The 21,644-nt window shown below is 45.4% G+C and overlaps 1 protein-coding gene across 1 annotated transcript in view; it reads right to left on the bottom strand.

Annotated features, from left to right (window-relative positions):
• Nucleotides 1–21,644, bottom strand: part of LOC147881565 (xanthine dehydrogenase 1-like) — a 79,417-nt gene that overhangs the window by 11,363 nt on the left and 46,410 nt on the right. The window contains exons 4-8 of the mRNA XM_087402145.1: nt 11,512–13,002; nt 11,123–11,365; nt 2,511–2,816; nt 2,134–2,373; nt 1,437–1,721 (exon numbers count right to left, since the gene is read on the bottom strand). Of these exons, the coding sequence (XP_087258271.1) occupies nt 1,437–1,721; nt 2,134–2,373; nt 2,511–2,816; nt 11,123–11,365; nt 11,512–13,002 (2,565 nt within the window). The remainder of the gene's footprint in view (nt 1–1,436; nt 1,722–2,133; nt 2,374–2,510; nt 2,817–11,122; nt 11,366–11,511; nt 13,003–21,644) is intronic.

Below are 21,644 nucleotides of genomic sequence, written 5' to 3'. Positions count from 1 at the left end.
ACTATGCCACATTTACAAGGGCAGACAGACGTTGTCATGGAGGGATCTCTCATCCTTCCATTTATGAAGGCTATCTCAAGACTGAGGTCGACAGCATTGTAATTATAACTGTGGACATATCATCATCCTCTTCTGCCAGTTGCTTGAAGAAGGGCTTCTCATGCACCATATTGCCTGTATTAGGCCCATTGGTCTTCCCTTTTGCATCATAACCATGCTGTCCAAAATTAGCTTCTGTGTGTCTTCTTGCAATCTTTCTCCCAATAAGGGATCCTGCTATGCTGGCCTGAAGTGCCTCTTTATCCAGATGCATATTTTATACCAATGATGAACAAAATTAATTAACTGAAACAGTTTGTGTCGTACTCCTTTACCATCTTTGATGAACTTGGCTGCCACCTTAGACTTGCTACCTTTTTCTCCACTTGTTTTTAAGACAAATGTAAACTCTTCTACATTGCTTCTAAGACAAATGTCTTACCATTTCATAGTCCCCAATTCTGCTCTCCCTGTTATACCTAAAAAGTATATTAAGATTTTCCCTTTTAACAAAATCAAAATAACTCTCAAAATTCAACACAATCTCCTCCAACAATTGATACAAATTCTGAAATCTGACAACAGATGGATATTTCTTTGAAATCCATAGAAATTGCAGCAACAAATGGCTGACATCAGACAAACAACAGCAACACATACATCAACTCACATGCCAGCTCAAATGTATTTGCTGCTATTGCCTCGGGATGTGAGCCATGTGCGAATAACCTGTTTTCATTGTTGCACCCCACACTGTGCGCTGCTTTGATTGGAATAGTTTTTCGCAACAAATCTCTCATTTTAAAGGTTTTCATTTTTGAATGGGCTATAAATGCAAGCAACAGCACGTGTCTAGAGGTTCTAGTAATTAAGAATGCCCAAAGTGTCTCCCTTCACAAGACTGCCATGGGATTCACCCTTCTTGCCCTAACAGCCCACAAGGGTTTCACAGTTGTGAGAAGGGCGGCTTTGGTACCAATGTTACAATCTCATAACCATGAAACCTAAACTTTGAGACATAAGTTGAGTAAAAATGCTCAAGATTGAATTCCCCAAAGTTGCAAATGCTAGGACATTTAAATTGGGTCACATTCAATTTTTTGTAATAAATTGAACTGAACCTGAACCCAAAATGACTCACATGCCGACAGGTAGCATGTGGGCCCCCCAAATCCCTGAAAACAAAAAATACAACAAGAAGACTGTAGGAAAACTTTTCCAAATGCACTCTGAATGCAGTGCTATCGGTATGCATCACATGCAATCGTTACGTTGTAAAACATGCGTCTTTAAATAAGTCAAAATGCATCATATGGACATGAACATCCCTCATTGCACAGAAATGATTCCACAACTATGAGAGTTCTATAGATGAAAACAGGGTGAAGGATACCAACCCTGATTTCCTCAGGACGTTTCTTGAGGGAGAGAGCAATCTGTTCAATCCAATTCTCTGTAATAAGCATGCCTTGTGGCCCACCAAACCCCCGGAAAGCCGTATTGCTAGCCAAATTGGTAAAGCATACCCTCCCAGAAATGCGCACGTTTGGAATTTCGTACACATTGTCTGAGTGAAACATGGCTCGATCTAATACTGAGTGAGACAGATCAAGCGAGTTACCACCATTGTTATAGATCTCCAAGTCTAATCCTAATATCTTTCCCTCCTTTGTGAAGCCCACCTATCAGGAAAATCAATCAACTAAGGTTAAGAGCCTTCTAAATTAATCCACAATAAAGCACCTGAATTTATCAAAGGATTATCCTGAATTGGCAAAGATACTTTTCAATCCTATTCAAAAGAACTTTAAAGATGTATTAGCACCTTGAAATTCACACTCATGTCAGTTATTTCCTATGTAGTGGAAGTCTATTTCATTGTGCCCGTTTTTGGGGCGGGGGGGGGGCATGGCGGGGGGGGGGGGCGGGGGGCGCTGGGCTTTACACTGCTAGATACTCCAGTGAAAGACTCAAAATCATTCTGCTTGACAAGCATGGCATCATAAATATAGGAAGTCCTGACATTGTGTGTGAAGAACCTCATTTAGCAGCATCAATAGATACATGTATACATAACACCTTCATGTCACTGACCTTATATTTTCCCAAGAACGGGTGTCTCTGGCCTGTTATCAGCATGTCAATATCCCTATCCAAAGTTATTTTCACTGGCCTTCGTAAGATATAAGCAGGCACAGCAGCTGCTGCTGCAATAAATGCTGACCTCGTTTCCTTACCACCAAAACCACCTCCAATTCGCTTAGTCTTGCAGACAACTTTGTTCATCGCAATACCGAGAACGTGGGAAACAAATTTCTGGTGCTTTTGTGGAGCCTGATACAGTTGAAATATAATGACTGTTATACGGCACACTAAAAAAGGCTTACCAAAACTTTATATATGCATTGATACGTGCATTCAACAGGGATATATATCAAGAGCACTGACAGAATCAAGTCAAACCTTTATACCTGAGTAGAAGAAACCATGATAACTTCATTGCCACCATCTGTTGTCCAAACTAAACTTGTATTTGGTTCTAGATAAAAATGCTCCTGGCCCCCCACCTGCACTTTTCCTTCAATTATGTGATCACTTTCAAAACAGCCCTCCACGTGCCCCTTCTGAAGGAGACGTTCTGTGTTGGGATGAAATGAGCCAACCTGTAGAGCATCTTCAATGCTCAAAATGGGAGTCAAATCTTCATACTCAACCTCTACACTTTGGGCAGCAGCCTTCGCATTGTCATAAGTATCTGCAACAACAATTCCAATAACCTGCATCCACAAGGTCCTTTCATGAGCTCAACTGCTACAAAACATTTTTATCCTCTTATTTGCTGTTAAACAAGAAGAGTAATTGAAAAACAAAACAATTCTTGTATTGTATTGTAAACAAAAGTATCACCTGTTGCAGAACTCAAAGAAAAGCCCCACAGGAAGCCAGCTTCCAACTTGAATGAGCTTTCATGGATTCAAACAGACTCAAATGGGGATACTAGATCTTTGAGTCCAAAAGTTTTAATTCCTAGGGTTACGAAACATGACCTCCGCTTTCAACCTTTTTCGATCTTTGGGTCCAAAAGTTTAATTCCTACGATAACCGTACATGAATTTTCTGTTTTCAAATTTTAGGCTGGCCTAGCTTTCCCATCTCAGCAGTTCGTTAACTATAGAAGATTGTTTGAAAGAAGAAGACCTTTCTTTCTTTCCTTCTCTCTGTTTCACACACATAAATAAAAGAAGAGGTGAGGAGCACCACCTGGGTGCGGTAGGGATGTCCTCTATCTCTGTAAAGTCCTTACCCCCTAGGTAATCACCTCGAGTGAAAATCCTTTGACTAATCAAAAAATACATAAGCTAAGGCAACAAAAAGAAACCAAACCTATAAAGATCAAGCTAGTGAGCTTACCTCCCAGCCATAGGTACGTATCGCCATCCATGACAAGGTCGGCTCCTCAAGATGGTTGATGCAATGAAGAGTGCAAAGTGCTTAGGCCTAAGGTGGAACATACTGGGAGAGAGTATCCATGTTTGTAAAATGCAGGAAATGATGATTACTTATGCATCACAAGAAAGAACTCTTGCACATCTTATTCACTAGTAACTCCAATGAGTCTCAATAAAACTCTCGGAAAAAAAGATCAACGTGCCCCATCCAAGACCTCATTTCATAGGAGACTTATGCTACAATGTGGGGCCCCAACCAGCCCACATCTGATATCCCTCATCTAGAAAATCAAACATGATTTTCTGTTCACCCTCCCATAAAAGAATATTACGTATACCCTGACCTGCATATCACCTTGAATACATTGGCCTTTAGACATAGAGTCATAGGGTGGAACTTAGTAAAGGCACACAGTCTTGATTACTCCACATCCATCTAGACACATGTGACATTGTCCACAATACAAAGGTTGACCCTCAAACTATATCCAGTCTGATATACGTGAGTATCTAGTCAGCATTATTTTATCTTATTTCTTAACAGACACGTGGAAGTGGACCCTCACTTGCGTAAACCATGACATATGAGACTGTCCCCCAAAAGGGACTGCCGTACATCCCAACTAGATGAACAAGGAAGTAGAAAATAAGAGACTTGATTCTAGCGTCCTACAAATGGGAGGAAAGCAAAAGACGCTGGATTCTAGCTAGTGTGGCATACCCTCCGCTCAAATGACCTGCATACCTAGTCTCAGCATGAAGATCGGGCCAAAGAAAAGGACCCCCAGGTATGTATAAAATGCAACAATCTCTATCATTGCCTCGTCAAAGGTAAACTGCTCTCGATGTACCCAAGAAGATCATGACCTTCATTTTACGAAGGTTAACCTTCATATCATGTGTCTCATCAAAAGTCTAGGGTGCATCCAATTGCCGGTGGAGACCCTCAGTTGATGAGGGGAGTAGAACCACATCATTTGCATACACTAGAATTGGGACCAAGGAACCTGCTCCTACCAATGGCCTGATGACAGACTCAAACTCGTCAATGTATACACCAAACAAGGTTATTGACAAAGGACAACCTTGTTTAATCCCAATCAACTAATGATCTCTTTTGTCTACCCAGTTGACATCCTAACTTTGCCTGATACCCGCTCATATAGTGCTCGGAGTGCCAAAATGATGTCTTGGTTGAACCCTCGATCAAATAGTTGTCTCAATAGTCGAGCTCATGGGATGGTGTCAAAGGCTATGCGGCATAAAGCAACTGTACAATCTCTACTTCCTTGCTCAAAGTGGCATTATAACCTGTCTAGCCCATGATGCCTCACACTCCGCAAACCGGAGTGTCAAGTGTTGATGCATTAATCTTAGACATAACATGTCCGATCATGATGGTCCTATAGTTTTTTGGGCTCATTGGATCCCTTGGATTATGTATCGAGACAATGATGTTAAGGGTCTAACTGTGAGGAAAACCGGCGCAAACTGCTTCACTAAATAACTTTACTAGGAACAGGGCTAAGGTACTAATGTTAGAATTATTATTATACTTCAGCAGTGACCAATGTAATGTAATAAGTAGGTTAGGGGCACTTTTCCCTCATTAAGAGGTTTTTCCCCAACTATAGTTAGTGAAGGATAAGGTTTTGTCTTCTTGTATTAGCCACTTCTTCTATTGCAAGCACTACATTCAGCTCTCTTGCTTCCTGATCTCTCACTATCTCTTTTCTAACATTTGGTATCAGAGGAGCAAGACCCTGCTCCTAGCTTCCTTTCCCGCAAGCTTCCTGCCCAGCTACCCTGCTCCCTGCTTGTCGTCCGTACAGTCCTTCCGTACAATCCGTACGGACTGATTCCGTACAGCCCGTACACTCATCATACACCCGTACAGCTCCTGCACCACCGTACTTGCACCGCCATTCCGTATACGGCTGTAGATAACTCCCGCCAAAAGTGTGTGAGAAAGAGGAGCAAACAAGTAGGGAGCAAAGAGCTAGAGAGCCAAAACATAAAAGATCCGATAGAAATAGATAAGGTACAAAATATTGTCTAAGTAACAAAACCACACTAACCCACTAACTGTGGTTAGGGGGGGAAACCTCTAGTGAGGGAAAAGTGCACCTAACTCACTTATGGAGTGCATTGGTCACTGCCTAGAGTTATGGCAATAATTCTAACACCCCCTTGCAATGCCAATGTGATGATGTACAAGGAAGTGATCAATCACCAAAAGGAGATAAGCTCAGGGCACTGCGAAATGCCTCAAACTTCTCACGTGGAAGTGCTTTGGTGAAGATGTCTACAACATTGTCATGTGTTGACACATAGATCATACTGATCTCCCTTGCATGCAACTTTTCTCTGACATAATGATAATGAACCTCAATGTGCTTCGTGCAAGCATGAAACATTGGATTCTTTGCCATTGCTATAGCACTCTGATCAATGAGAATCGGAGAAGGACCCTCCAATGAGAGATGAAGATCAGCAAACAAACGACACAGCCAAACACATCCAACTGTCACTGTGAAAGCTGCCCTCACATGAGGAAGTAGCCACAGTAGATTGTTTCTTGCTCAGCCAAGAAATGCAAGCTTTGCCCAAAAAGAAACAATTACCACTTGTGGACTGCCTAGTGTCACAGTCTCCAGCCCAATCTGAATTACTGTAAGCATGCATCTACTAGTCACCCCCCCCCCCCGGGGAAACATCAAGCCATAAGACTTTGTGCCTTGCAAGTAACGGAAGATGCGTTTTACAGCCTGCCAATGTGTTGTCTTTAGGATGTGCATATACCTGCTCACCTGAGATAATGCATACTCAATATCGGGCCGTGTATTGCACAAATAAATTAGGCATCCAACAGTCTGGCTGTAAAGTGTGGCATCCACTGATTCACCTGCATTATATATGTAGTAAGCTTCAGCCCTGGCTCCATGGGAGTGGCTATAGGCTTACAATCTTGCATGTTGAATCTATCCAAGAGTTTTGCACAGACTTGGATTGAGACATAATGATGCCACACTTGCCTTGTATGAATTGGATCCCCAAATAGCAATTTAACATGCCCAAATCTATCATTTCAAATTCAGCTTTCAATTCATCCTTGAAATCTGCAATTATTTCCTCATTTGACCCTGTGAGCAGCATGTCATCTACATAAAGAATGATAATTAAAATATCCCCCCCACCCTTCTTGATAGGGAGGGTGCTTTCAGTTGGACTATTATACAGCTCCTTGCTTGCCAAGAAGGCATCAATCTTGGCATACCATGCACGTGGGACTTGTTTCAATCCAAATAAAGCTTTATTCAGCTTGCAACCTTGATGTACATTACCCGAAATTTCAAAGCCAAGAGGTTGTTTGACATCCCCATTAAGAAAAGCTGTTTTTATGTCCAACTTATGGACATTCCAAACAAAAGTTGCAGCCATGGCAATAACTGATCTGATAGTTGTCATCCGGGATGTAGAAGCAAAAGTCTCCTCGTAATCTATGCTCTTTTTCTAAGCATATCCTTTGGCAAGCAGCCGTGTCTTGTACCTTTCAATGGACCCATCTGGCTTTCTTTTCACTTTGAAAATCCATTTGGTACCGATGGCATGTTTTCCTAGTGGCAAATCCACAACATCCCAAGTCTGATTTTTATCAATGGACTGCAATTCATCATGCATGGCATTCATCCAGTGCACATTATCCTTGGCTTCTTCGAAAGTATCAAGTTCTTCTTCATCAAGAAGAGTACCTAATTAAGCTGATTCAACAGAAAGAGCCCCCCTGCATGCCTTGCTGCACTACAAGTCCTGCCAGGAAAAGGTGTCTCAAGTCTACTCTCCATGAGAGTTTGTAGCAACCAGTTTGAAACTGTTTTTGCTACATGTATCTCTTGAATCTCTTGCCTGACAACATCATCCACTGCCTGTGGAGGAACAAAATCAGCAAGTGGCTGAATCGGGGCATGTGGATTAGAAGGAGGCTGCTGTAAATCCAGTCCTTGTACAAAACGCAGCAATTTTCCCTTTTTAGATGTCCTGAACAAACAAAGAGAACGCTGCAAATACTCCTAGACCACTCCAGTCTGTGATGAGGCATAGAACTCAGCCATGTATTGCTCTAATATGAGCGAGGATAGGAAGGTAGTGACCATGAGTTCTTTAAATCCCTTCCACGTGGTTGGCTTCTGAGGTGACTCCCTCATATACCGCCACCGCGTGTGAGCATAATCCTGCATATGCATGCCAACAAAAATGATGTGATCCTCATCAAACTTGGGGTAGAAGCGGAAGTAATCTTTCAGCTTCGTGAGTCACTTCTCCAACTCATTGGGAGTGCTTGTGTCACCCTTGAATTTGTGCACACTGAGCTTATCTTTGACATCTTTTGCTACATAGTTCCTACTCTGATCACTCCCAAATGCATGTGCATCATCACGCTTACGGTTCACGTAGCTGTTGTCCATAATCAACACTCTGATGAGTTGTACAATCAAAACTCTGATGCATGGGATGTGTAGGACTATAAGTAGTCATCGGCAATGGAATGGGAGCATGAATCCGTGGTTGTGCATACTCACCAAATTCATCTCTTTGCATAAACTGCATACCAAAAGGCTGAGAGGAGGATTGACCTCTCTCTCACTGCAATGGATTTCCAAGTGAACCCAAAACAGATCCAGGCATGCTAGCAGGTGTGGTGAAAGGGCTAACTGTGCTCGTAGGAGCACTCATCGAATGCACACCAATAGGTCAGTCCAAAATAGATTGCTCCATCTGCTAGAGGTGCAGAGAGCTGTTGTAAACTACTCTATGCTTTTATCACTTCAGACAATGGAGTCTTACAGGTTTATTTTGATAGAAACTGTTGCAAATTGTCCACACACATAAATGTTGTAATTTAGAGATTGCAGAGGAGGCTGAATTCAGATTTACACAGCTTAACAATTGCTGACAAAAAATTGAGATTACAACATGGTTGAGGGGCTAAGACGCCCCCCCCCCCCCTTTTATCCAAGCTCACTTTATTTCTTGAAATAGGAGATACAAGACCAAGATGCAAGCACCTTCCAAACTGAGAACTCAGTTATTGACTAGGACTCAGACAGATGATTTGGGGACAACTGTAGAGAGATATAAACAATAATGAGAGAAAGACTCCAAGGCTGGGGTTGACATAGAATCAGCTTCTGGCCATCCCAATCTACAAGGAAGAAACCTACAACAACCATCACTTCCATTCCACATTAGTTGCAGGCACTAGTTATCTAGAAAGAGAAAACAATATCAACTCGAAACTATGCTGCAAATAGGACAAACTTGAAATTACAGACTCCCCTCATGACTTGACTCCTTTGGAGATGGAGTCCTTGATGCATCTACAGCCCCCTTGGGTGGGAAGAGTGAGATCATGGGACTGGAGTAAGACGAACTCAGAAAAATGCCATGTAGGCTAGAGAAAGAAAGATTGAAAGGGGTTATACTCTTAGAGAGAGAGTCTTATGTCTGCCCTCAAACTGAGAGATGAGAAGGGATGCTGCTGCAGTTCCAAAGGTGCAGAGAAAGGCTGTTTTTGGCATGGAGAAGGGGCTGGAATAATAGAGAGAGAGTATGCTGTTCTAGAGAGACAGCACACAGCCTGCAGAAGAGAGAGAAAGCCTGCGGCAAGAAAAAGAAGGATGCTGTGGCTGCTCACAGGCTAGGAGAAGGAGAGGGGAGGCTGTTGCTGTTCCAGAAGTGCTGAGAAGAGGTTGCTGCCTGTAGGAGGGGGGCTAGAGCAGTGGAGAGAGAATGTGCCGGAGAGGAGCAGGCTGAACCCCAAAGGGTGGAGGAGGGCTGTTGCATCAAGGGAGAGGAGGAGGGACTGAAATGGAAGTTGGATTTTTGTGTAGGAAAGAGGGGGGGTAAAGGCCGCCTTTTAGCTCAACCCACCCTTGCCCAATTAAGAAAGGGGCTAGCCCCCCTTGGATTTTGGTGGGCTGCATGGGGGCTGTAATTCCTGCAGTGACAAGTGGTGCCATGGTCCATGCATGGCCCTCCACAGTTCCCCACAAGCTGCCATGTGTCTCATGCGCTGCCATGTGGCTATGCCACATGTCAGCATGCCACGTCACCCAAAAACCCTAAAAATACAAAGTGGTCAAAATTCAATTCTGATTTCATTGTCGCGTACCTAACAGCTTGTACTATCCAATGACATATTCTAAAGTCACAATTGAGCCATAACTAAGCTCATTAGTTTGTCATCTTATCTTGTATCTCCCTGTCTCTTGGCATGCTTCCACACCCACACACAAAGCTCAAGGAACATTCTCTTGAATGAGTCCTAGGTTGGTATGCAATCTATGCATTTGATTGGTCCCGTAATTGGGTACTCAGGTGGGGTGTGGTTTCCTAATGTCCCACTCAAAGAGAGGTCATTACTCTTGCGGGTCACTAATGCCCATAACCCCAAGCAGGGGGGTCCACCCTTAAATGCTAGACCTAGTTCTCATTAACCTAGCTGACACAGTTGGAAAAACATTTCTTTCATTCTTTTACAAGCATGCTTATCGAAATACAAAAAGAAGAATTACCAAGCAAGTGGATACATGTTGAAGAAGCAGAGTGACAGCTGTAAACTGTAGGATGGCCTCCAATCTAACAACAGGGGTCAATGCTATAAAGAATGCATCCTCAACGCCTCGATAATCCCCACACTGGGGAGCAAGCTGCTCAAACTAAGGCTGACTAAAGGACTGACTTCCTGCTGAGCGTTGGGCAACTGCCATAAAACCCCCACGTGGTGCGGAGAATGCATCCTGACTGTCCAACTGATCTCCATACTGAGGCATAGGTTGCTTGCCCTTGTCAGATACTGCACCAAGCTGGTGGCCAATCTGCTGATAGATCTGCTCATCAATCTGCTGCCCCAGTTGAAGAAATGTGTCATGAAGCTTGGAGGATAATGCTTCGAGAAACTCTACCTGTGCATCTCGAGATGCTGGAAAGAGGGGTTGGGGGGTAGGAACTTCTGTACTGGGCACACCCACTGGGCATTGCCACATCATAGGGTCTAGAAAGCTAGTTAAGTCTTGTCATTGTGAGTACTTCTCACACACGTTTTGTATGCTGTTCCTCTACAATTGTGAGAGATTATCAATACAAGCCGGCTGTTTAATCATTCCCACTTGCTTCTCATTGCCCCAACAGTGTCTAACTACACAACTCTACAGTTCCTTCCCATAATGACTAAGACTGTTTCCAAAGGGCATTATACCTAGATGAATCCAGGAACATTCCCAAACTCATCCTCTAAGACTGTTTCCAAAGGGCATTAGTTTGTCCAATCTTGTGTGTGTGTGTGTGTGTGTGTGTGTAGTAAAGAACCTACAAATTCACCAAAATTAGAAAACTGCATACATGCAGAGCAAGAATACAGGAAGAAGGAACTTCCGATACAGTAGAGAAAAAGGAGCTCAAACTATAATTTATAAACAGGGCAGACACAGTCATTTTTTGAAGTTCACATAAATACAAGCTACAATGATAACATTTACACAAGTTCACAGTACCCAAATCTTTCAGAATCCTACATCCTCCAGATTCCAAGGACTTCAGAACAATGTGCATATCCCATTAAATTTTTTGAATACCTGTCCAACACAGGTGACTACATCTGTGGCAAAAAGTTCCTCATCAGCTACCACAGAACCGATATCATTTCCACCTGGTATATCCTTAGCTGTAAAAAACCCTTCAAAACCAGCAACAGTCTTTGCCTTAAAATCACTAATGGAAACAATGCGAGCATGTGGTTTTGTACTTAGTACAAGAGCAGCATGTAGACCAGAAGCGGGCATAGGTATATCATCTGTGTACTCTGCTTCACCTGTTACCTGCAAAAAAAATTATCAAGGACACAAAAAACCCTGACTACAACAAATCTAAAGCAAAAAACTCCATCTGGAAGAATAAAAATAGCAAGATGTACAATCGGAGCAGATAGGAGAGTACATAATAACTGCATTAGTCTAACACAAACCTGAAGCTTGGCAGATAAATGAATCATAGGCTGACCAACTGCAGACTCATTTTTCGGAGCTTGATAGATCTGAGTTCCCTTTGTTGGAGGTCTCTCGAAAGTGGTGAGTGCTGATTTATAGCTTTCAGGGAAACCATGAGATAAATTTGCTTCTTCCTCTAGTCTGTAAGTAGCGAGAAGGAAAAACTTAAAGAAGAAACTTGCAACCAGTGATGAACGAAACTCTGGCATCCCACCCGGAGCATTCTTGGCAATAACAATTTCGTCCTGAAGCATTTTTAGAGCTTTTTGCAAGGTCTCTTCCTTCCACTCCTTCTCCTTCAGAAATTCCTCTGTTTGTCTGGCACATAAAGAAATAGGGCCAACGCCACCATATGCTAATGAGATATCCTCCACTAACCAGGTGCCTTGTCTATCACAGAACCTCACCCTCATGCCTGCGTTTACAAGGGCAATATCATCATCCCTTCTGTGGGCCTGCTTGAACTCCTTCACGTATTCATATTTCTTGGTCCAGGGTAAAAAGACAGAGTGAAGAATTTCAGTCTTGCCTATTGCAACTTTTCTGTAGCTGACAAAGAAGTCTGCTGCCTTAACTGTTCTTGTGATACCCTTATAATCCATTAGCCTAAAAACTGTGTTGCTTGCTATCCACAGAGGATTTAAATCAGAGATTGGACTGGCTGTACATATATTACCACCTACAGAAGCCACATTCCTTATCTGGCAACCAGCAAACCAGCGAAGCTGCTCAATAAATGCAAGGCATGCTGAAGTTTCATGCGTCTTCCTCTGCAACAAGCATTGCCGCAAGACTTCTAGAAGCTTTGTCAATGTGACCGATGCTCCAATCTCTATACCGTCCTGTCTTATAGTCACAGCATTTAGCTCAGGTACATGAGTCGTAGAAATGAGAACAGGATATTTAATTCTCTTAAATTTTGTCTCTATACCCACTTCAGTATTTCCCACTATTAGCTTTGCATCAGGATATCTGTACTTCAGATCCAAGACGTCCTTAATATTCACTGGTCGAAACCACATTAGCCCCCCATGACCTCGTAGATACAGGGGCCGTGGTATCCTGGAGACTAACTCAGGTGGAAATATGAGTTCCCCAGAGACAATATTAGGGACCTGCTTACTTTCACCATTCTGAGGTATTTCTACCTTTCTAGTGCAATCACAAGGCTGTCCTGTTGATGGACAAATTCTTCTACCTTCTACATTCACATTGGCATCAACAGCATGCATCATTGTGGCTGAAGATAGCTCATTTGTGTAAGCACAGCTATCTGTTTTGGCAAACACACGGAAGGCATCAAGGATTGGTCTGTATCCTGTGCATCGGCACAAATTTCCAGAAAGGCTCTCTTCTATCGCCTCTTGTGATGGAGGTTCCTTGTGCGATCTCAAAAGAGCATACATAGACATAACAAAACCTGGTGTGCAGAATCCACATTGTGAACCGTTACTGCTTGCCAGAGACTCCTGAAAGATCAACAAGATAGCAATGAAGACCACCCAAACATGTCACTCAATGGAAATCCAACTGTTTACAATTCGACTGTAATCTACCCGCAGAGGACAGCCAAAAACCTTCCAGGAAAAAATACAGCAAAGACACTTTCATTTCTCTCCCTCTCTCAGCAGATACTACCTCATGGAGAAGCAAGGAGGAAGGGAAGGGCTAGGAAGGAAGGCTATGAAACCATATGAAGAGACATGATAGCTAGCTAGGAACGGAATGGAAATATGGAAAGCATAATGAAAGGCAAAATGGAAAGGAAGGAAAGTACAAGTGCAAGGCAATAACCAAAAAACTCACAATGTATTGATAGCTTGATGTTGACTGATATATTAGATAATAGACAAGTACAACAATATATAGTGTGCCACTAGACTCTAGAAAGTCACAATGTCTATGGGATATCTCCCAATATGACACGTGGCATGTCTAGGACTCACTAGACTATAAAACCACTAGTAAACTCATTTTTTACTCACTTTGGCTTCATATTCCAACATTTCCACCCTCTTGGAGCACTACCACCATTGTCCCAATACACAAGGCAGGTGACCCCATGGACACTAGGAATCGCTACACTCTCATGATTGGCCACACTCTGGCCAAGATCTTTGGATCTGTACTAGAGAGAGAGATCAGCAGTCACACAGACACATATGGGCAGCGTGCTCTAGGACATTCAGGATTTCAGAGACAGCATTCCACCCTTGACCACATCTTCACACTAAGGGATATCACTGAGGAGGCGAGGTCGAGGCGTTAGAAAGTCTATGCCTGCTTTGTAGACATTCGGAAGGCTTTCGATACTGTCCCACGATCTCGCATGATCAGGAGACTCCAGAAGATGCAGATCCCAGAGGTTTTGATTTGGGGGGTGATGAGCCAAAATGAGTCCGTCAGGGGACGAGTTCGCGCCCCAGGAGGCCTATCAGGCTGGGTGGAGAGCACAATTGGGGTGAAACAGGGATGCCCCCTCTCACCGACTCTCTTCAGCCTCTACATTGATGAGATCACATCCTTCATAGACCGCCTGGGAGGTGAGGGATCACCGCTGGCTGATTTGCTGGTACCGATACTACTATATGCGGATGACATAGTCCTCCTGACGTCCAAAAGAGTGGGATTACAGAGACATCTAGAGGCCCTCGAGGAGTTCTGCATAGAGAAAGAAAGAAAGAAAGAAATTTTATTAGAGTCTTCAGAGACCGATGGGTCTATGAGATTGAAAGAAAACCTGATACACATCACAGTAAGGGTGGAGCTACTGAAACGAGCATCATCACCAGTGCTGAATCCTAAGTCTGATCATACATAATCAAATACATCTGGATGTAACAATGAAAAGAAAAGGATTGGCGGAGCGGAATCCTTCATATGTCATGTCGCCCTGGTAGGTGCATAGCCAGTGATGGGACACTGGCGCCTGTCAAGGGGTGCCATGCGTCTCGATCTCCTGCGACGCAAGACCAGAGCCACCGTGACTCCCGTGGGACATATCCCCGATCTAAATAATGACGGGAGGTCCCCAAGAGTGATCTGTGTCCCCTCGATGTCTCGTGTGTCGTGCTGCGGTTGTCGGGTCGGGATCTTTGTCACGTCTGCGGCTAGAGACTGAACGATCAATGTCACTCGATGGGAAGAACTTTATGATCCTGCTCTGAGAGGTGTCGGATGATGTGGCCAAGCCCCGTCGCCTGAGTAAGTACTCTCTGTGTTGGACCCCCTCGTGAATGAAGGCCGCGAGGCATCTTTGATCTGCGTAGGCGAGGATCTGGAAAGGAGCCCGGAGCTCTCTCTGAAGAGACAATGGTAGCGACCTCGGATCTCGTAGTACACTGGGCACCTGAAAATAAAACGCTCCTCCGACTAAACCTCTTGACAATCGCACAATATGCATAAGCGATGCTCCCTAGGAATCCCCTCTGCTCTGCCACTCTCTATGCAGAGGCGGTGTGATGATACCCACAACTGTCCAATGGAGATCTGTAGTGAGTGAGGCATATGAAGCTCAGTGTACCCTAGTGGTGTGATGAATCCCTCCTCCGAAATACAAAGACAGTAATCTCTGTAGAAACTCAGCTTCATTGGAAGCTCCCTCGGCTCCAACCACGTCCTAAAGGTGTGTAGCTGCAGGAGATCCTCTCGAATGACCTGGTTGGGGTGTTTGGCCAGATTGGGATTGTGGGTGGGAGTACCAGAGGGGCATCTAAACTATACTGAAAAGGAGGTATCCTATCGATGTGAAACCCTAGTCTCACAAACCAAGGTTATGATCTTCAACACCTCATACCCAGTGCTCCATCGACATAGCTTCACTTACCGAGGTCAGCCAGTAGAGATTGTGCAGTCCTACACATACTTGGGTGCACTTTTCACTGGGCCAATTTTCACGATGATCCATGCAGCTCGAGCACGCCTCACACGAGGATATGGTGCTCTGGCCATTAGAGCGACAGTGTTTCCAGGCGCACTTCCAGGACCCACTAACGAAGTGCTAGCTTTTCGACACCCTAGTGAGACCAGCTGCCATGTATGCAGCACCATTCTAGGGGTGTGATATTTCAGCAGCAGAGTGGAAGAGATTTGAGCGGCTACAATAATCATGGGATCCAAGATGATTCGTAGTAAGCCCTTAGTCCCCCATTAGATAGTACAGGCAGAGTTTGGTATAACCCCTCTTTAAATCGATGCCACCTTTCAGACAGTGACCTTCCTCCATAGAGTCTGGGACCTACCTCGTGAGACACTACCAAGACTGGCATTGGAATCCCCTATCCGACTGGCAGAGAGTGGTTTGATACAACATAGTATGCATGCGTCTCTACTTGGTTCACCAGTCATGGCATTCAGATGGACAAGCCCCCCCTTTTCAATACAGCATGGATGCACCCCCCAAGCTGATTCCGCGAGATGAGATTAACCGCATCATACGGTTAGACCTCCTCCAGCTTCACACACTTCGGACTTGGGGGGGGGGGGGACCAGGAGTTCCCCACCAAGACCTAGCTCTACTATGACCATTTCTTGAGAGTATCGGAGGATGGTCTCATCATCAGACCCCAGTATCTTGAGAACAAAGGAGTCTCACATGCACTGAGGATTGCCATTGGACAGATGCGAGTCTCCTCCCATCAGCTGAGGATTGAGAGTATCGGAGAATGGTCTCATCATCAAACCCCAGTATCTTGAGAGCAGAGGAGTCTCACATGCACTGAGGATTGCCATTGAACAGATGCGAGTCTCCTCCCATCAGTTGAGGATTGAGGTAGGGAGAACTGCAGGCATACCCACAGAGCAACGGACTTGTATGCTATGCACGATGGGTCAGGTCGAGACCGAGGAGCACTTTCTTTGTATGTGTCCCGCCTACTACGAGATCCGCGGGCACTACCATTGCCTTTTTCAGGAGGGACACGGGTTTGGCCCACTCTCACAACTGATCCACTTCCAGGATCAGGTCTATATTGGGCTCCGGTCTGTATTGGGCTCTACCGGATGGAGATGCGGAGACACAAAGAGACACTACTGCGACGGATCAGAGAGCAGCAGGATGCGACCACCACGTCACAGGACACTGAGGTGGATCGAGCGCAGAGGCAGGTCACCGACTTCTATGCATTTCAGTCAGCTATAGGGCACTCGAGAGTAGAGGAGGAGGAGCTAGCTGACATGAGAGATAGATAAGTCAGTAGAGGGAGTTGACACGACACCACTACTGGACGAGGGACACTCGGATCTCACAGGTGACAGGAGACCAGAGCACACACGATTGAGGTTCGACCTATCTCAGCTCTCCTCAGGGGCGACCGACAGAGATGTGGCATTACACTTGACATAGCCCATTGGATCTAGAGATCGAGGAGACCGCGCCCCCCACCACAGCGCTAGACAGCTCGACAAATGCAAATACGTGAGCTCTTTGTGTCACACCAGAGAGCTATCACGTAGCTTGGATACATGGATCCAAATCATGTTCTTGGAGCATTAGCCCTGAGCGCCTGACATGCCTCACTCATGTTACACACTATTTGGCTTTTCTGGTCTGACTTGATATGATGTACTACATTAGTTAGGGGTGTCTCCAACTATTAAGCCTCTGACTAAGACAATTAAAGCTTGTTGTTCCTTCTTTTCTCTTCGTCCAGAGCTTTAGAGATGATCTCTTTCTTGGGGGCTGCTGCACCCTTCTTATCCACATTCTTCCATTCTAGCATATCTGAGAGAGAGAGAGAGAGAGAGAGAGAAAGAAAGAAAGAAAGATGTATTAATGTTCGTGGGAGGCCCTGCGGGCCTATGGGACAAAAGTGCGGAAACAAAGTAAACTCATACAAGCCACAGTGGGCTGGAGCGAAGGGCTCGCTAAGGCCCTCGTTGAGTACTAGAAAACACATAAACTGAAATTGTCAGATGCCAAGATTTGTTTACCAAAATGGGAGTCAACCTATGCGAGACAGCATAGAGGGTTGGTAAAGTTGAGGCCCCAACAAGACCCCTTGTAATGAAACTCCGAACAGCTGTGGACAGGTCTACCCTCAAGGTCATGAGGGCAACCTTGAAGGGGACCAGATTATACTTGGATGATGACCTCACACTGCTGCAGCAGGAGCATCGGAGAGAGGGAATGGTTTGGGTTATGGCAGCAAGAGACACAAGTAAATGGGCTGCCTATAGGGATGGAGAAGTGATTATCAGAGAGAGAGCAGACAGAGGAGAAAGGGAAGGAAGAGAAGGAGAAATAGACAGCACATGATGGTGTCAGACCCACGAGAAGAGAGCACAAGGAGGACTGAAAATGGCAGTTTGGAACTGCAGTTTGGAGGTTTCCTGGAGACAAACACTGATAGGTACATAGTCTTCTATACCGAGACACACAAGAGTCTAGAGAGAGGGCTGCCCACTGTGACAGGATACACATGGGAGTCTGCCCATAGGAGGGAACTGAGGAGGGATAGTGCAGTACAAGGCTCTGGGGGTGTGGCTGTCCTCTTCAAATCAGCTCTCAAGCCACTCCTTTCAATGGTTAGGAAAGAGGAACATGCACGGCACATGTGGATTAGAGTTCAGCTACCAGCGGCACGACAGATCTTCATTGCGGTGTGCTACTTTCCTCTGGACACGTGAGGTTGCCAAAGAGGGGAACAGCCTATGCACGTGAGGTTGCCAAAGAGGGGAACAGCCTGTATGAGAGTATACATGATGATATCACAAAGTTCTCTAGACAAGGTGACACCCTATGCACGTGAGGTTGCCAAAGAGGGGAACAGCCTGTATGAGAGTACACATGATGATATCACAAAGTTCTCTAGACAAGGTGACACCCTCCTCTTTGGTGACTTCAATGCACGCACAGGGGACAACCAGGTGGGACTACTTGACTTTGCTCCGATTCCCTCATAGTACCAGAGTTAGATGCAGCTGAGCTCGGGATAGTGAAGCACTCAGCTCACATTCTGTATTTCCACTACCAAGCCAGCCACAGAGAGAGTCCTTCATGCGCCCACTCGGACCCATGTTCACTTTGACCGGACTCTCAATGCAGTTTATGTAAGTCACTTAGATCGAGAGCTTCCAACCCTACATGGAGCAGAGGTAGATCTTGCTCAGATTTCAGCCACTTTGGCTTTAGTGGTGCACGAGGCTGACATCATATCTTTCCCTATGACTCGACCCACACATGCCCCGGTTGGAAAGATGCCTCAAAACCCCTGGTACGATGATGAATGTAAAGAGATGAGAGCTCACCTCACACGCAAGCAGGCCCTGGGACACCTAACCTCATCTGGGGCGCATCACATCTCACGACAGATGACATGACGTAAGAAGCAGACTTTTCTCACCCGCAGGATTGATGGGGTGGTCGGATCCTTTCGAGGAGAAGACCCAACAATCGGCTAGGGACTCCTATCAGAGGGGAAACGGCCCATCCCCATCATGGACCCAGAGATTTGGCACAGATATGCATGCTCCTTATACGACATCCTAGGTCAGATGCCACCAGATATGTCCTTTATGCCCAGACCCACTACTTGTCACTTGTTCACTGCACAGAACGTGAGGAATGCCCTCGTCCGTTGCATAACCGGAGAGCACCAGGCCATGAGGGGTTACGTACAGAGCACTTCGCACAAGGACAGGAGGTCTTGGCCCTAGTTCTAGCGCAGCTGTTCAACCATGCAATATGCCACGGTTTTCCACCTACTTGGAGCACTACCACCATTGTATCGATACGTAAGGCCGGGGACCCCATGGATACTCGGAACTACCGCATTCTCATGATTGGCCACACTCTGGCTAAGATTTATCGATCGGTACTCGAGAGGGCGATCAGTAGCCATACAGAGGGCCATGGACAGCCGACTCTTGGGCAGGGAGGCTTCTAGAGACAGCACTCCACACTGAACCACATTTTTACCCTAAGAGCCATTATCAAGGAGGCGAAGTGGAGGCGCCCGAAGGTCTACACTTGCTTCGTGGACTTTCGGAAGGCTAGGGCACAGTCCCTCACTCTCACCTGATCAAGCGACTACAGAAGCTGCATCTCCCAGAGGTCATGATCTAGGGAGTGATGAGTTTATTATATGAGTCCTTCAGATGGCGAGTCCGCGCTCCTGGGGGCCTATCAAACTTGGTTGAGAGCACCGTAGGGGTGAAGCAAGACTGCCCCCTCTCACCGACTCTCTTCGGGCTATACATTGATGAGATCGCATGACAGGATACTCGTAAAGCCCAAGAGTGGTCCTAAAAGCCATCTTATGCACATCCTCTGGTCGAATATGGATCTGATGGTACCCGCTCTTCAAATCAATGCAGCTGAAAATGGAAGACTCCTCTAGTGTATCTAGAATATCATCAATCCAAGGAATGGGAAACCTGTTCTTCACCGTGATCTTGTTAAGTGCTCGGTAGTCGCTGCACATCCACCAAGATCCATCCTTCTTCCGCACCAACAGAACGGGAGAACAATATGGGGAAAAACTGGGCCGAATCAGCCCTTTTTGCAACAATTCATTTACCTAGCTCAGTATTTCTTCCCGTTGGGCTGCGCTGACCCTGTACGGGGGTATACTCGGAGGGCTACTACCTGCCATAATGTTGATAGCATGGTCCTCAGCCTCTCGGGTGGGAGTTCCCTTAGTAAAGACTCTGAAAACAATCTTGAAACTGAAACAAGAAATATGTCCGCTCTTTATCCATACTAGAAAGAGGCGGCTGATCATCTTCTCTCTCTTTTTCTTTTGCAAAAATCAAGTACGCATAAATATGCTTTTTCATACTGAAGTAATTGCAGAAGTAGATACAACAGGGATGGACTCTCCCTTGAGTTTTACATCGAGCACATGAGTTTTTCCCTTGTGAGTCAAGGTGACTATTTTATTGAAAGTATCTACAACAGTCCGAAGGCGATAACACCACTGAATGCCCAAAAGTACATCACATCCATTCAGAGGCATGATGTAAAATTCTTCAATATCAACATAGCTCTGGATATGAAGACAAAGCTTCCCAATGATCGGAGTGATGGATGTACTCAGCCCTTTAGCAATCATGTCTGCTTGCGCAAGTGAACCTATCTCCTCGGGGTGTACAATGTATACCTAGCTTACCTACTAACTCAGGAGAAATAAAATTCGCTTTAGCACCTGGGTCGAAGAAAAATAAAGCGGTCATTGCCCCAAGCTCTACAAAGCTCCATGGCATCTTCCTATTTCAACCTTCAACCGAAGAAAGGCTTGTACAAGGCCAGGTTTCAACCTTGTACAAGCCATGTACAAGGCCAACAGATGGCTTTTGTTTCTTGCAAATCGGATCAGCTTTGGGTTCCGCCTTCTGTTCATCTCTATCCTCCGAGGGATGCTGCCTTTTCTTCTTGAGTGGGCATTCATGCACCTGATGGCCTTCCTCTCTGCAATAGAAACATCTATTCTACTCTCTAATGACCTGTATCTCCTCTTCTGTCAACCTGGTAGGCCGTGATAATCTGAGAACACACCGCTTCCCCGCAACCAAAGTAGCTCTCGATGGTCTTCCAAATCTGTCCATACGTTTGAATTCCTCCTTCCTTTTGAACTCTTCTCTCTTTTTGAATTCTTCTCTCACGGATGATCCACGGGAAACCATCTGTACCACATCACATCATTCGGCCAAGTTTGGTGCTTCTCCACTCCAGCTAGATGCAGCCTTTCAGACCATCACATATCTACACCGGGTTAGATCATATGGGGATTGCACATCAGGGAGACAGAGGTTGCCATGGTTGGCTCTCGATTCCTCCATGAGGTTGGCAACAGAGGGAGACGAGCGATGCTGGTATGCAGAAGGGGGGGGCACAAAAAAGTGGGGCATAGGGGGGAGATACAGTATACATGTGCAGGTGGTGATCGTCAGAGACCAATCATAGAGAGGCCGTCAAATGGGAAGGGGCCGTCAAATAGAGAGACCAATCATAGAGAGACCAATCATAGAGGGATCCGAGGGGGAAGGGGGCCAGGGAGGAGTAGGGCCAACCACAGGCCCACCTTGTTGATCTGGCTCGTCAGGGCTCGAGATCCCCTCCTCCTCAACCACTACTACGCTAGCCTCCAGCAGTGGCCCCTGCTGGGGGGGG

This window comes from Dipteris shenzhenensis, chromosome 31 (genome assembly GCF_047967505.1).
Source record: "Dipteris shenzhenensis isolate YYH24624 ecotype China chromosome 31, Dip_SZ_1.0, whole genome shotgun sequence".
Taxonomy (NCBI): Eukaryota; Viridiplantae; Streptophyta; class Polypodiopsida; order Gleicheniales; family Dipteridaceae; genus Dipteris; species Dipteris shenzhenensis.
The sequence above is the reverse complement of the archived record's forward strand: the minus strand, read 5'-3'. Positions and strand labels throughout refer to the sequence as shown.